A 14652-nucleotide genomic window follows, 5' to 3' on the forward strand; every position below is an offset into this window, starting at 1 on the left:
AAAGCAATGGAACCAGAGTGGTTAAGGAAAAATATCCAAGCAAAGAAAGCTCCCGGAAGCTCTGGATTATATAATCCTCAATTGCAGGCTTCGAGAACTTCCAAGACTCTAATGGAAAAATCTTTGGTCCGGAAGCTAAGCTACAGCTCCGTTGAGATCACGTGAAGAGACAGACATACCGCTACTCCGTACAGTCCACACTATTGGGTCATTGCATGCCACTCGAACGTAACAGTCCCACACACTTGGCTGATCTCCTTCAAAACCTGGACCTATTCCCAACCAGTGGCCTGATACGATAATAGATCCTATAACAATGGAAGTGGAACAAGATTGCTTGCTAGATTGCTATGGTCGAAACCCCTTAGACAACACTTGTGCTGTCCGGCAAAGATGAGTAAAAAGAGAAAACATGAGGATCAAAGAATAATAGCAAGAAGCAGAAGACGTTGAGAAAGTCAGAGCGCTAATCGAGCAATAGTGGCACAGAAGTGAGCCAATGGTACATAATGAACACAGAAGGGTAGAACAAAGGTAAGCTAAAATAAAATAAAATAGAGTACAAAAATTCCATATAGCATTAATATGATAAGAAAAAAAGAAGGTCATAATACCACCCAGTTCAACACTCATTTCACATGGTTGCTCGTGGTCATGCATGATAACTGCAAGAAAGAAGCTGCAAAATCAACAGTTGTGACGGCGCGGTCAAATCAAGATAATGTACGCAGCTTGGTTGGGCTGTCGCGGATGAAGTGAAGATATAGATAGAAGGGTGAAAAGGAAGAGAAGATGAAACAAAAAGAACAACAAGAGGAAGAAGAACGTTGAACGAGAAGAAAGTGCTAAAGCCCCCCAAGACTGAATATGAAGGATGCACGACTAGCGGAAGTCATCCTCGGATTCCTCTTGATCCACCGGTTCTAGTCGTTGAACCAGCTCCTTTGTCTCCCTGGCGACCTCAAAAGCTATAGGTGGGAGTCTGTTTATAATGACCTGAACCTGTTCGGCGCTAGTAGCTTCCTCGCCCTCAGTTGCTGTCCCCATTAAACGGGCCCTATACTGGTCCAATTTCTCAATGATTGGCCCAGCGCGCTGTCGAAGCACCGGGTTGGCCTCCGGTTTATGGATGAAATGCTCCGTGGATGAGGAGACGTTGGTAACGATGGAAGAGATGGCAGAAACGTGGGTGCGTATGGTGGTCAGGCCATCCTCAGCGCGGATACTGGCAACAAGAGCTTGAATTGATTGAACCAGTCCTTCTGTCTGGTCTTCGACGTAAAGCTGCAGACAATATTAGGCATTACACTGTAAATGGTATAATCGGAGGTATACTGACCTTGAGCTCCTGAAGCTCGTGATCCCTAGAGGGTCCGGGGTAGCTGGTCTTAGTGGCTGCTGTCATTCCATTGGCAGCATGAGACTCCGTATGGTTACGAGAGTGATTAGATGGAGGACTCATGGCGCTGTAGACAGACCCATTGTTACTGAACCTGCCATGGCTCGGCGCAACACTAAAGTAATCGGGGGATTTCATGTGAGCCAGCTGTTCCTCATCGTCCTCGTTAAGGTCGCCTGCTGGGGAAGGTTGGATCTTGACAAGGCGGATGAGCTCAACAACAGCAGTTGATAGATGCGACGCAGCGGCATCCAGAAGAGAGACTGGCGAGAGACCGCATGAGCTAGCGAAGTTCTTAGATGCAGTTATAAGATTATTCGCCGTCGCAGAGACTCTCCGAGTAGCCTTGGTGTGGGAAGCTGACAAGCTATCTTCGCGATCAGAAGCCACTTCGACGTCACGGAGGACATGACGGACGGCGATGACAACTGATTTAATCTGCTGCATCACCAGATTGTAGTCGTCGAATCGTGCAATCCGAAGTAGTTCATCGATGGAAATCTGGAATTTTGTCACATGAACATCCTTAACAAGACCATCTTCTTGCAGAAATGCGTTATCTTTTGCGATCGCGTTGACATCTGAACGGAGTTCTATGCCCGTTGAGGATGCTCGCAGGTGTCGTAACTGGGTCTTCGCCTTGGCATACCGGCTCTTCCACTGCTTGACCTCCTCTTCTAGTCTGTGAACCTCACTGGACAGCCGCTCTTCGTGTTCCCATCTCGAATGGCTCTGTTCCGATAAGGCCTTCATTTCCGTGAGAAAGCCAGCTGCTTCTCGCTTCACTTCCTCCGTGACTTGCTGTTGCTCCTGAAGTTCGGCCTGCAAACTTTTGTGCTTGATTTCAAGGTCAGCAAATCGAGCCTGCAGTTCGGCATCCCCAGCACCCTCTCGGGATGCGCCATCAATTTGACTTCGTAGCTCTCTTTCCATAGCATCATGCTCCGTCCGAACTTTATCCAGCTCCGTCTGCAATGAACTGTTCAGGTCCTCCGCCTTGGAGATCTTGCTTTCTAGATCCGACTTGAGATCCTCCCAATCCTTACGTTCAGACTCACCAAGTTGGGCTTTCTTATGCCCTTCCTGGTATTTGAACAGCTGCTCATCTTTTGCCTTTAATAAATCCTCCAGCTCATCTACCTTAGTCTGATCGCCATGATGCTTAGAGAGCTCCTCATCCTTTGATTTTAGTAGCTCCTCGAGCTTGTTCACCTTCTCCTGGAGCACTGACACCTGGGACTGGGTGTCCGCCAACAGCTTTCGTTCACCCTCTCCCAGAGTCGTCGTAGTTCCTCTCCTGCTTTGCAGAACCGCATCCAAGGCGAAAGCATCACTCCGCGCGTCATAGTCATCGTCTACACCAGTCATGTCGTCGTCATCCTCCACCATAGTACTTTTATTGGGCACAATCGTGTTGCTCTGGAACGATTTCGCCATGGGGCCGTGGTCGCCATTGACAGATGGCGGCCCGCCTAGGGATCCTTGCCGGGGAGGAAATACGCCGCTCATAGGGCTGCCGGGAGGACCTCCTGATGGGTAACCCCTCCGCGGCGGGCCTCGAGACTGTGAACGAGGCGGAGGGTATCCCCCGGGACCGTACCCATTCGGCGAAGGATAACCGTTCGATGGGTGCCCACGGAAACTAGGAGCTGGGCTTGCTCTGCGGGATTCTTTCTCCGGAAATTGGGGGAACCGTCGCTCCAACTCAGTGTAGACATCCGTAGCCAGATCTCGAAAACGGACATGCTGCAGCGACGCTAGTTTTTGGCGAGCCTGGTTGCGCTTTTCATGGAAATCTTGTCGGGGCGGTAAGAATGGAGGGACGTCGGGACGAGGAGGACGGTTGGGAGAAGGCATGGCTTGTTGCCGTCGACGTAGTTCGTCGTACACGTCAGTGCTCAATTCGTGGAACTGGGTCGCTGATAGTCTGAGTAACTTGTCCCTGGCTTTGCTTGGCCTGCCATTTCGGTCCTCTCGATAAGGTGCGCTAAGAAACCTCTTCAAGACAACATAATGATTTCTTAGGATCTCCTCCATCTGGCGGTATCGCTTACTACGTTGATCCGACAATGTGCCGTCGCTCGACCGCGCCGCGACAGAGGTCGGCGACGGCGGGTTTCCCGAGTCGCTCATCCGTCCTGACAATGTCCCATTTGGTAACTCAGCGCCATTTGGCCCATTAGCAGCACCTGGAATCGGAGGTGTGGCTAGGTTACCGCGACTCGATAAAGTTGGCGAGAATGGCCCGTCCGGCTTCTGGTATTGATTGATCCCAGACCAGTCACTACCGTCCACTGAGACAGGCGACATAGTCCCTGAATGACCATTCATAGGGGGTCACAATGACGGCAGTCGCGTCGCTCCTGCAGCCGCTCGCTCGGGGCAACCCTTCACCTCCTTAGTATAGCGGTCCTGCAGATATGCATTCGAGATCTCGAGGGATTGCGATCACAAGAGGGCGATAGGCAGAGCCGAATGGCGAAAATAAGGATAATTTAATTGGTGGCTGACGATATCGGGGAGGACTCTTAGGCTGTCCGGAGAATAACAGCGAATGGTTTTGATAATGTGAAAGCCAATAGACAATGCAACAATAGAGATAAGGACAGTGCGTAGACCGACGGAATTAATGGCAGAATAGCAGACAGATAACAAAATCCCATAGACGCACACAGCCGGATAGAACAAAAAGGATATATCACATAAAATAAAAATTAAAAAAAGGACAAAAGTTAAGGGCACGAACGCAGCCAAGTCAACAGCCACAGGAGCAAAGTCCAACGTCCCAAAGTCCAAAGGAGTGGAGGACCGATGGGGACTGGGGACGGGCGGAAGAAGGGAGAGAACGAGACAACGAGCGTGAGAAACAGACAGACAGACCCAGACCAACATTGAAACGGAAATGATAGTATTTTACACTTAGTACGGCCCGAGAAAGAGAGTCAGGTATGCGGCACGGGGTGTATGCTACCTTACTGTACTGTAGTAGGTGCCTTAGGTACGGATCGATATGACTATAACCACAACAGAGGAAGCAAAAGAAGGGATGGATATTAAAACATACGGCTTTACTGTGGTCCTCAGAAATACCTAGATAGGGATACTTTTACGGAGTACATATATGTGAATTGATGACCCCTGCTCCATGCATCCCTGCTCCCAAGATAAGCCTTACATAAGACTGTATTCAACCACACCAATACGTACAGTACCGGGCATTACGGAGTACAAGTATGTACATCCATTCATCAGCTCGGGCGTAGTTTTAGTTCCACCACCCGCAGGAACAGATCAATTAGTGCCGCTGTGGCGGTGCTCTTGTACGCATCACTTTTCCCGAATAAATTCACCGCCCTACTCCGTAGAATCCGAGGATTCCTGAGACAACAAGGAAATTCACCGATTGCCAATAAATACTCTGTATCGCCTCTTTCATTCCTTCACTTTGGACCACCATGCATTTCTCACTTTGAATACGATTGAGGTTCGAGGTTTACTGGGGGTTTAGTTGTTGAAAGTTGGAGCCTGAGGCGGGAGTCCAGACCGTGGCTCCAAACTCTGTTCCGCCCAACTAGTTATTTCGCTAGACAACGTGCCCCATACTCCGGATACCTAACCAATACAATACAACTGATCTTTAGGGGTTATACATACACTTAGGAGTAGGTATTCACAGGCCCTAGTAGGCATCAAGAGAGGGCTATTATTAACAGTTGTATTCCTTGGGTTAATGTTCTGTCTATTTCAATATACATACATCTGAGAAGTATCATTTCTTAGCCTTTCCAATTAACATGCCTGGTCGGCTTATCCCTCCTTTGCTTAATCTTTATTTTTCCCTTTTTCTTTTTCTTTCTTGTTATTGCATTGAAGTCGTTTTTTCTATCATGTTCATTTCCCCTGCGTGCCAAGAATGGCGACGAGCATAATCCCATACTCCGCTTATTGGTCGTCACATGGACAGTAACGTTAAAACCGAAAAGCATACAATAGCCTCCAAGGAGTCAAAAGATGCGTGACCCTACACACAAGGGCCTTTAACCAAGAACCATAGGGTATCATTGAATATACAAGGAATGCGGGGAGGAGAGTCAGGAAGAGGGTCTGCTACATAGCAGCGGGATTGGCGGTAGTGTGTCACGAGGCAGCGAAAGGAACAAATGGCCACCTAGACCCTCGTTCATTTCGAACTCGTCATAGTCAATCCCCGAGCAGCGCCAACAGCGGCCGAGACGGGAGTTGATGACCGTGTAGGAGCGCTACTGCGATTGTGCGCCATGTGCGCACGGACAAGATGGCCGGCAGCAAGTGCAGAGCACAAGCTCAGTTCGCCTGCAAGCGTAGCGGCGGCAACAATCCGTGCAAGTTGACGGGCGTTGTCGCCAGGGTTGGTGGGGTGGGAACCGCGCACACCGAGTAGGTCAAGCATAGCGGACTGTCCTTCAAGAATCGTACCACCACCAATGGTTCCGACCTCGATTGAGGGCATTGACACGGAGATCTGAAGGTCACCGTTGAGACTGGGAGCATGACAATTAGTACACTGATGTGAATCGTGAACATTGGCAACCTGTAACTTACTTTCTCATAGTAGTGATGCAGCTACTGCTTTCCACATTCTGCGCAGGGTCCTGACCAGTTGCCAAGAAAATGGCAGTAACAATGTTCGATGCGTGCGCGTTGAAGCCACCCAAGCTTCCAGCCATTGCACTTCCGATCAAGTTCTTGCTGGTGTTCAATTCGACCAGCGCGTCAACGTTACTCTTGAGCACACTCTTGACAACATCACCAGGAATGATGGCCTCTGCTACAACTGACTTGCCACGTCCATCGATCCAGTTAAGAGCAGCAGACTTCTTGTCTGTACAGAAATTACCAGAGATGGTGATGGTGGCCATGTCATCAAATCCACATTCTGTAGACATCACATGAAGCGCCTTCTCAACGCCCTTGGAGATCATGTTCATACCCATAGCATCGCCGGTCGTTGTCTTGAAACGAATATACAGGTATGTACCAGCAAGAGCGGTTTTCATAGTCTGGAGACGAGCAAAGCGGCTGGTAGAGTTGAACGCGGCCTTCATGATACTCTGACCCTCCTCAGAGTCAATCCAAACTTTTGCAGCGGCAGCGCGTGCCAGGGTAGGGAAACCAACACAGGGACCACGAGTCATACCATCGCCGGTGAGGACAGTCACTGCACCACCACCTGCATTGATAGCCTTGGCACCACGGCTGGCACTTGCTACCAATACACCCTCAGTGGTAGCCATGGGAATAAAGTAGCTTTGGCCATCGATAGTAAGAGGTCCAGCAACTCCAAGGGGCAGAGGCAAATATCCAATAACGTTCTCACAGCATGCACCGTGAACCAACGTATAGTTGTAGTCCTTGTAAGGGAGTTTCGAGGCCTCCAAAGAGCTTGTAACGGCAGACGTAGCCTTGGTCCTAGATACCACAGCCCTTCTGATCTTGACTGCCCTCGTGAAGGCATCAACGCGGCTCATAAGGTCTTCATTTTCCATGGTCTTCTCCAAAGCATACCCTGGAATCTTGCCTCGCAAGCAAAGCTCAATCAGATCCTCGTCCGACAAATAGGGCGCCCGCTTTTCCTTCAGGAATACTTCACATTCCTCTGCACTTCTCTTCGAGCTGTCTGCATTCAAATCCACCTTGGGGTAAACCTTCGGCTCGACGGCCTTGGGTGCAGGGGCAGCCTCGGGTTCCTTGATACTCCACCGTGCCGCGTTGAAAAGGTAACCATTCAATACGATGCTCAGGGTGAGCGCAGCAATAATCCATTTGCTGATGACCGGGTCCTCGACGCTCTTCAGCAAACTTTCAATCACGCGTCCACCAACAGCATCCAAGAGTTGATCAGTGTATTCAATGTCAAAGGATTGGCTATCTCCTGGCGCAGCATAATGGACTGAAGGATACTCGAGCTTGTACTTGATTGGTGGAATGACAGTCACAACAGTTTCGGTCATCTGGCTCTTCGCAGTCACGTAGATCGAATCAAGACCGTTTTCAGCGACCTTGAAAGGGTCAATTGGAGTAGGCGCGAGCACATTGGATACCCGGGAGAGTAACGGAACAGGGCCCAGAGCGGAATTCCGGAAAGGAATGGCAGACAAGTTCACCACATTAATCAAGACGAAACCTCCAACCATGAGAATCTTGAAACGACGCACATTGCTTGACTTGATTTTCCTTCCGAAGATGCTGGTGTCACTGTTTTCCGAGCCATCCTGAGGCCAATCATTGTTTGAGGCCACATTTTCGGCGACACGGTGCGTAATACCATCCTCTTCCAAAGCTTTACGGAGCGCAATGTGACGCTTAATGCGAGTGATTTCAAGCTTGATGCAAAGAATAGTCGTGTAGAAGGTAAATAGCAGGAGGCAGTCGAAGAACAGAATCCAAGCAGCCAGGAAACAGAACTGTTTCAGGCCGCCTTGCACCCCCGAAGCCGCGCCAGCAACAAGGATAGCGATCTCAATACAGTAATCCCGGACGATCTCAAAGCCCTGTTCCCTGATTGCGGTCTGGATCGAGTCTTGGATGGACTTCGCAGTGGTCGGGCTCGATTGGCTGGAAGGACCAGCACCACCTCGGCGCTTGTTGTCAGCCGAAGCATTGAGCACAGCCCGAGTAAGGATAATCGGCTTTTCGAACCCAATGGTGACAACGAGGAACGGGAGTCCTTCCGACAGGAGGAGCACGTTGATGGGAACACCGAGTTTAGTCGTAACGAGGAGACCAAACAGGAATGCGAAAGCGCCAGTCAGAAGAACCGTACCCGCGAGCCAAAACTTCGAGCCCAAGCGCCTCATAGAGAAGAAGAGGGAGACGAAGCTCAGATGCATCGACAGGTAGCCCAGAGTCATAATGACAATATCAATCGTTTCGGCATGCTGATGTGTGTAAGCAACAACACGAGTATTGAGGGCCAATGGGTAGTACCTTGATCAGATCCACGAAAGAACTCCATGCATCTGTGAGCCAGAGTTTAACTGTCCGGGGACCAGTGGCGGGTCCACGGGCCGCCCGCATAATCCATTTCTTTTGTTCACCGACATCCTCGTCGGCCGAGGAGTCGGGAATCTCCTGCACCGCTTTCAGGAACTGAGAAACCTGAGCATACGGAAGAGTGAACGCGAGAGACGAATCATGAGAAAACGGGGAGAATAGATTTGGAGTATGAGGAACTTGTTGCGCAGAAGCGTTGGCGGGTATTGGAACTTCATCGGCAATGGGACCAGTAGCATCAGACCTAGTAGAATCCGGGAAGACAAAGGTGGTCAATGCAAGATGCTGAGCAGCCTAGTCCAGGAATACAATGAGTATTCAGATGCATGTATTGCGGAAGGAAAATGTTTCTTACCTCGACGTCGACGGGGTTCAAGGAATCTTCGACCTGCCATTTCCAGGACGTGCTTTCTCCCAGGCGAAGATTCCTGCCTCCCTGAAGGAGTGTATCCACATCAACCTGACCAGCGACACTCTTGGGGTTCCTAATGCTATCAAATATGCTCCCTTCGATCAACCCGACATAAGTTGTACTAGCGAGCAAGGCAACCACGACAATTGTGTGGATCGGATGAGCACATGCCCGGCGGGAAATGGATTGCAAGCCGCCGGCGACCTGGCGCTTTAACCAGCTCGGTTGGGTGTCACCCTCAGCGTCAGTTGCACGCCACTTTCGAGGGATCAAAGTCGCCGCCATCTTGGGTGTGGTCGAAGGCAACGAGTTCGACAAAACAGAGAGGGCGGTGAGGGCCTCGTGTCGAGAGAAGTTCTGCTAAATCGACGGTCCGGAGGGAAAAGAACGTCTCCGCAGGATAGACCGCCCGACTTGTCTCAGACTTCACTCAAGCCTAATATAGACGGGTTGTCCCAATGGTGAAAACTTCTCCACAGCCGTCGGACAATCGCATGGAGGGAGAAGAAGGAAAGGGGGTCGGTAGCGGGTTTGTTGGGGCTCTAGGGGCAAAAAAGGATAGGCAGCGGTCAGTTATTTATTCCGTACAACTTTTTTAGGGGAAAGGGTCCGGTGGATCACGACACCAACGTACCTAATTGACAATTAAGAGAGAGGAAGCCCCGTCCAGTGCGGAATATCTTTTCAGATAAAAAGGATGGCACACTTCAATTCCTCTTCCCAACTGGCGAATTCTTTTTAAACTCGGCCCCTGAAGAGTTGAAAGTTGGGACGAGCTCCAGCTGAGGCCACACAAAACGCGCGCTGGAATTAAGTAAACCCGGGGCTTTCGCCGCCGATGGAAAACTGTAGCCAATGAGGATGAAGTTGGGCGGATATATTACCCTCAATACATGGAAGTACCAAGGTTGGTGGTGGTAGGTAACAAGATTCAATACTTTCCCCCCTGTTGAAGAAGGTTGGTTGAAAGGTAGAAAGAATAAATCGGACAAGAGAAGAAGAAATTAAGGAAGAAAGAGAGAAAGAAAGAAAGAAAGAAAGAAACTGCGTGAGGAAATGGCGGAGAGATCATATAAGAAATTCCCCAAAGGTAAGACGGGAGCTGACTAGAGAATTTCCCTCTTAGTTTACAGTACTAGTTAGTTTGGGTGGTTTTTTCTTGACCACCGGCTTATCGGGAACCCACCGAATACCACCCAGACTAAACGGATCTAGTGACTTTTATAAACCCTGAGAGGGTCATGTTGAGGTCAGAGAGTACCATTCGGTGAAGCTCTTTTATCCTCTTCCTGGCCTCTTCGTTTCCCGAAAAGATTAAGTACACTGGGGTATCGACTATTCTATAGGGCAAGGTTCTTACCCCTCGCAGAATCATTGCATACCTAGCAGTTCAACCAAAAAAACAGGGTTCTGTCCAGATCGCAATGAGCTGGAAACACAACCCCAATGGCTGTCATTGCCGATGAATCGTTTGTCCCACCATAAGTCCCGGCGTCCCTTGGGTAGAAAACCAATAAGGGCCGGATTTTTTGAACCGAAAACAGGTGTTCGACTTTCCATACTCCGTATACCCAAGTCCCTTATAGGGTTCAAAGTTTGTAGATCCATAGATCATGGATATGCCATTCTAGATATTATTCTATGTACTGGTTTCTATAAGGGAAAAAGAAAAAAAGAAATCCAAAAAAACCGCATGACCAAAAAATAGACAAAAAAAAAAAACACATAACGTTCCGATTCCAATGTCAACCTTTGACTACCTAGGTATGTACCTGTGAGAGTCAATTCTTATGTAACTGAAAAGACGGTTCCGCCTTTTGCCATGGTATCCCAGCAAAGTCACCACTGAACAGCTTTCAAGCCTGCCTCCCAGTCCTCTTCATCTCGGGTTCCAGCGGGACGGATTAATCCAAGTGGGCACAAAGCCAAGGGGCTTGCTTTTGTGTATATTATATAACAATAAATTACTCCATCCTTTGCAATCCACTTGAGGAGTCTTGATCCGTCGGAGATAACACGATACCCACATTCTCATCTAATCAATCTCTTCATCTCCCTCCAATCATCCCTCCTATATGGTCCAGCTGGAAAGTGAAGACCCCCATCTAAGTGTATTTCTTATCTTTGAAATTTAGTTGCCTGGTATATTCGGGTATTGTACCACAAGGAAGAAACCGATTCACTGAAGAAAGACAAGAAATAAAGCTGGAGGCCCGAACCGGGGGTTGGCAGAAGAGCAACTGTGCCAGCTGATCTAGATACGAGACAAATAATGGTAAAGGGTGGCTGACCTTCTCAATTGGACTGGTGTTGCATCCAAACCAACGTCGGTTGGCACAAATCCATCAGTCATTGTGCAATGTCACTCTCTACGATTGTGCCACGGGATGAACAATACAAGTTGGTCATCGACAATGGAACCCTCTGGATACACTGATGGGCCGAAAGACGCGTCTGACTTGGGGACCAATTGATCCAGAGAAACAAGCGAGCCGAAGACCAAAACAATGAATACCGATTTTTTTGTGGAGATTCTTGTCCGCGCCAAGCACCTTGGAAAGGAATGCGAGGCCGAACGAGGACTTCTAGCACCGATGCCGGATCGGGCTTAAGCAGACGCTATCCATCCATATGCGTGAAGTCTTTCTTATGGTCTAGTGGTCAAGGACAGACTGTCATTCTGTTACTTTATAGACAGGCGGCAACGTTTCCAACATTAACACAATTGAAGATCAGAGTACACCTACATACGGCAGCGAAAGGATAATATATACTCCCTGCTACTATTACTAGTATTGATCGACAGAGCATTAGATTGCATTATTTTTAACTCTAAGCCAGCTTCTGAAGAAGTACCTGTCGTGGCTGTCAAGGCAGGTTGCGTTGTTTCCATTCGCGCCGTCCCCTCCAAAGTGGGGCTGAAGAGATGTCTTGCCAATATGTCTCGGCGCTTGGACGCCCAATGTCTGTGGTAATACCCTAAGTTTTCCCTGTGCCTCGATATACTTAGTCTGCAGGTGTCTAACTCTGTTTCAGATTTGGCAACGGATGGACTGTGCCGCCTTAAAGCGTTAATCTCGAGATCTCAGTGAAGGACTTCGATCTTAGCGCTACGGTACATAACCATGGCCAATGAGTGATGTCGATGCTCCCATTGTTTGTCTTTCTGCAACACTGGGATTACCATGCTATCATGCCCAGGCTCATGAGACCATGGGAGCCTCAACCGCTGCAGGTAAGCGCCGCTACTATTTAGAGGAATGTTGCGCAGATGGAACGAGTCTAAGGGCTCCTGAGACTCCAGGATACCCTATCGTGTTGGTCCAAATTTAATGGATCTCTGAGGAGACTAGATTAATGGACGAGGGGTGCCTGATTCGCATACTCTCGTAACACATCGAGAAGCAGATTGTGCCTGAGCGATGACGTCGAGTGACCTATTCATTGGTTGTGGTCATCTGCACCACACTTTCCTTTGGAGTTTCTAAATATTTTGGCGCTGCGTAGGGGTCTGCTGTTACTATTGATATCTCTATAGACTCTTCCTTATCCGTTCTGTTTCGAGTGCCCCCTTGTGGGCACCGCAAGGATCCCTATATTCCACCGCTATTGATTGATGGAAACTTGCTTGAGAATCCTCATTGGCAAGCCAGAGTAGGGTCCCCCAAAGAACACTTTCATTCATGTGTATTTATTGTCAATACCCTTCGGTGAATACCCGATTTCCCATGTCTCATTGTTGAAAACTCGGCATTGTCCCCCTTGGAAGGTATATTCAGGAATTGATTGTTTTGTTTCTCCAAGATAATCCAATTGTATCCAAAGAAAACAAAGGGAAATTCGGAAAAGAAAGAGAGTCCTAAGACATTATGAGTATTTAAGCCGTGTTAGTATTCCCTAGTTGCTCAATATATTCTCACTAATTCATGGCCTAGGCTGATTTTGAAATCCATATACTCCGCTGGCCGGTATTTGTTACATTCTTTTTCTGAAATTTAAGCCAACAACAACTGCAAAGAAGCATCCAAAGCATGAATCTCAAGCTCACTACCTGGAAAAGCGGCCTGGGGCTGCTTTCTTTCCTCTTCCTAACCCCAACTGTCGTCGCTCATTCATGGGTCGAACAGCTCATGGTTATCGCACCGAATGGCACCTTTGTCGGCTCTCCAGGGTATTCAAGAGGGAACGTACTTCGCTCTGACCCTGGATACAGCGACTCTAAGATGCAAAATTTGGTCCCAGACGGTCGCAATGAGCTACTCCCAACTGATTTGCTGTGTAAGAACACTCAACAGAAGCAAGTACAGTCCGAAGGGAGCCCAAGACTGCAGGCAAGCGCTGGCGCTGCCATTGCCCTCCGGTACCAGGAAAACGGCCATGTCACACAGCCGGGGAATCAGCTGGGGAAGCCTGAAAATCGTGGGACAGTATACGTATACGGAACAACAGAACCGAAAGAAGATGAGAAGATAATGGACGTGCACAAGGTATGGAATAAAGATGGTACCGGAGGCGACAAACGTGGTGTGCTCCTGGCAACGCGAAACTTCGATGATGGCCGCTGCTATCAGGTCAACGGCGACAGTATATCAAAGCAACGCCAATCGGAATTCCCTCATACCGCAGATCAGTTAATGGGTGTCAATCTATGGTGTCAGTCAGACATTGCGCTGCCATCTAATGCACCATCCGGGAAGCCATACACTCTCTACTGGGTCTGGGACTGGCCTACACTTCCTGGTGTGGACCCGAACTTGCCCAAAGGAAAGCAGGAAATATACACAACCTGCATTGACGTTGATGTGGTAGCTAATACAGGGGCCCAGTCGCATGTGGCGGCAGGTTATGTCAAGGATCAATCCTTGAATAACGCTGCCATCCCATCCCAGCTTGCAGACATCTTTGGCTCTGGCGCTTCTTCTGGGTCTGCGCAAAGCTCGCCGATAGCTGGAGTCTCGATGGCACCTAGCGGCCATGGGCCCGCGGCGCCAAGCTCTTCGCAAGCAGTCATAAAATCCAGCAGCTCTTGGTCTTCACCTACCGTGGCAGCGACTCCTACATCGCCTGTCCAAGACCCAATGGCTCCACAAAGGGTAACAGTAACATCTTTCGTGACAATGATGAAGACTGTCTTTCCTGGCTGTTCCGCTAGTGCGAGCCCCCAGTGAAGAGAGATGCAGAAAGTGCCCCTTGCATCTGGATATTTGCGGCTTGATTTGGAATTTCAGCTTCTGTTGGTGGTTGGCTGGTTTTGGTCCTTCGGACGAGCGAGAGATGTGAAACAAAGAATATAGACAAAGTATTTCTATGACCAAGACCCGGTCAGGCAGGCCTGACCTACTAGAGCACCTGGAATTCCATGGTATCCGTTTTAACCATTCTCTTCTCTTACATGCAATACTTCTTGTAACCGAAAGATTGCGATTTCTTGCAATATAGATGAAACCTCCTTTGGATAACAAAACTTGTTTTGGTTCTAGAAAGAAGAAAAAGGTTTCCCAGCCGTGAAAAGAAGAACTGAGTCTCGTCCCCTTACTTTCCCTGAACATGCAAGGTAAGGCGGTGACAGCCACTTGAATATTGAAGCGAGGAGGTTGGTGAATGTACAGAGTATGTATTGTATGTCCATAGTATGTACCTGAGGCATTCGGGGACCAATCAGGAATGGTTCAAGGCACTTGACTCTGAAACACGCTAAGCGTGTGTCACGTGCATGTGCCCGCATCGAAGAGAAAATAACTCTAAGCCTTAAAGCTGTTGGCCATGGGCATTGCCATTACAATTGGGATCCAAACGTCTTGTTGAGCTG

At 48.9% G+C, this 14652-nt stretch overlaps 3 protein-coding genes across 3 annotated transcripts; 1 reads left to right on the top strand and 2 right to left on the bottom strand.

Annotated features, from left to right (window-relative positions):
• Window positions 1-882: 882 nt before the first annotated feature.
• On the bottom strand, window positions 883-3709 carry AO090120000216 (putative cell polarity protein; the record flags this gene model as incomplete). Its single annotated transcript, XM_001823906.3, has 2 exons — window positions 883-1284; window positions 1340-3709. The coding sequence occupies 2 exons, from the start codon at window positions 3707-3709 to the stop codon at window positions 883-885; spliced, it is 2772 nt and encodes a 923-aa protein (XP_001823958.1).
• Window positions 3710-5579: 1870 nt separating this feature from the next.
• On the bottom strand, window positions 5580-8289 carry hmg1 (HMG-CoA reductase; the record flags this gene model as incomplete). Its single annotated transcript, XM_023237649.1, has 3 exons — window positions 5580-5919; window positions 5981-7055; window positions 7905-8289. The coding sequence occupies 3 exons, from the start codon at window positions 8287-8289 to the stop codon at window positions 5580-5582; spliced, it is 1800 nt and encodes a 599-aa protein (XP_023092459.1).
• Window positions 8290-12874: 4585 nt separating this feature from the next.
• AO090120000218 (uncharacterized protein) lies at window positions 12875-14011 on the top strand (the record flags this gene model as incomplete). The annotated part of the gene is made up of 1 exon (XM_001823908.3): window positions 12875-14011. The coding sequence occupies one exon, from the start codon at window positions 12875-12877 to the stop codon at window positions 14009-14011; it is 1137 nt and encodes a 378-aa protein (XP_001823960.1).
• Window positions 14012-14652: the final 641 nt, after the last annotated feature.

This window comes from Aspergillus oryzae, chromosome 5 (genome assembly GCF_000184455.2).
Source record: "Aspergillus oryzae RIB40 DNA, chromosome 5".
Classification (NCBI taxonomy): domain Eukaryota; kingdom Fungi; phylum Ascomycota; class Eurotiomycetes; order Eurotiales; family Aspergillaceae; genus Aspergillus; species Aspergillus oryzae.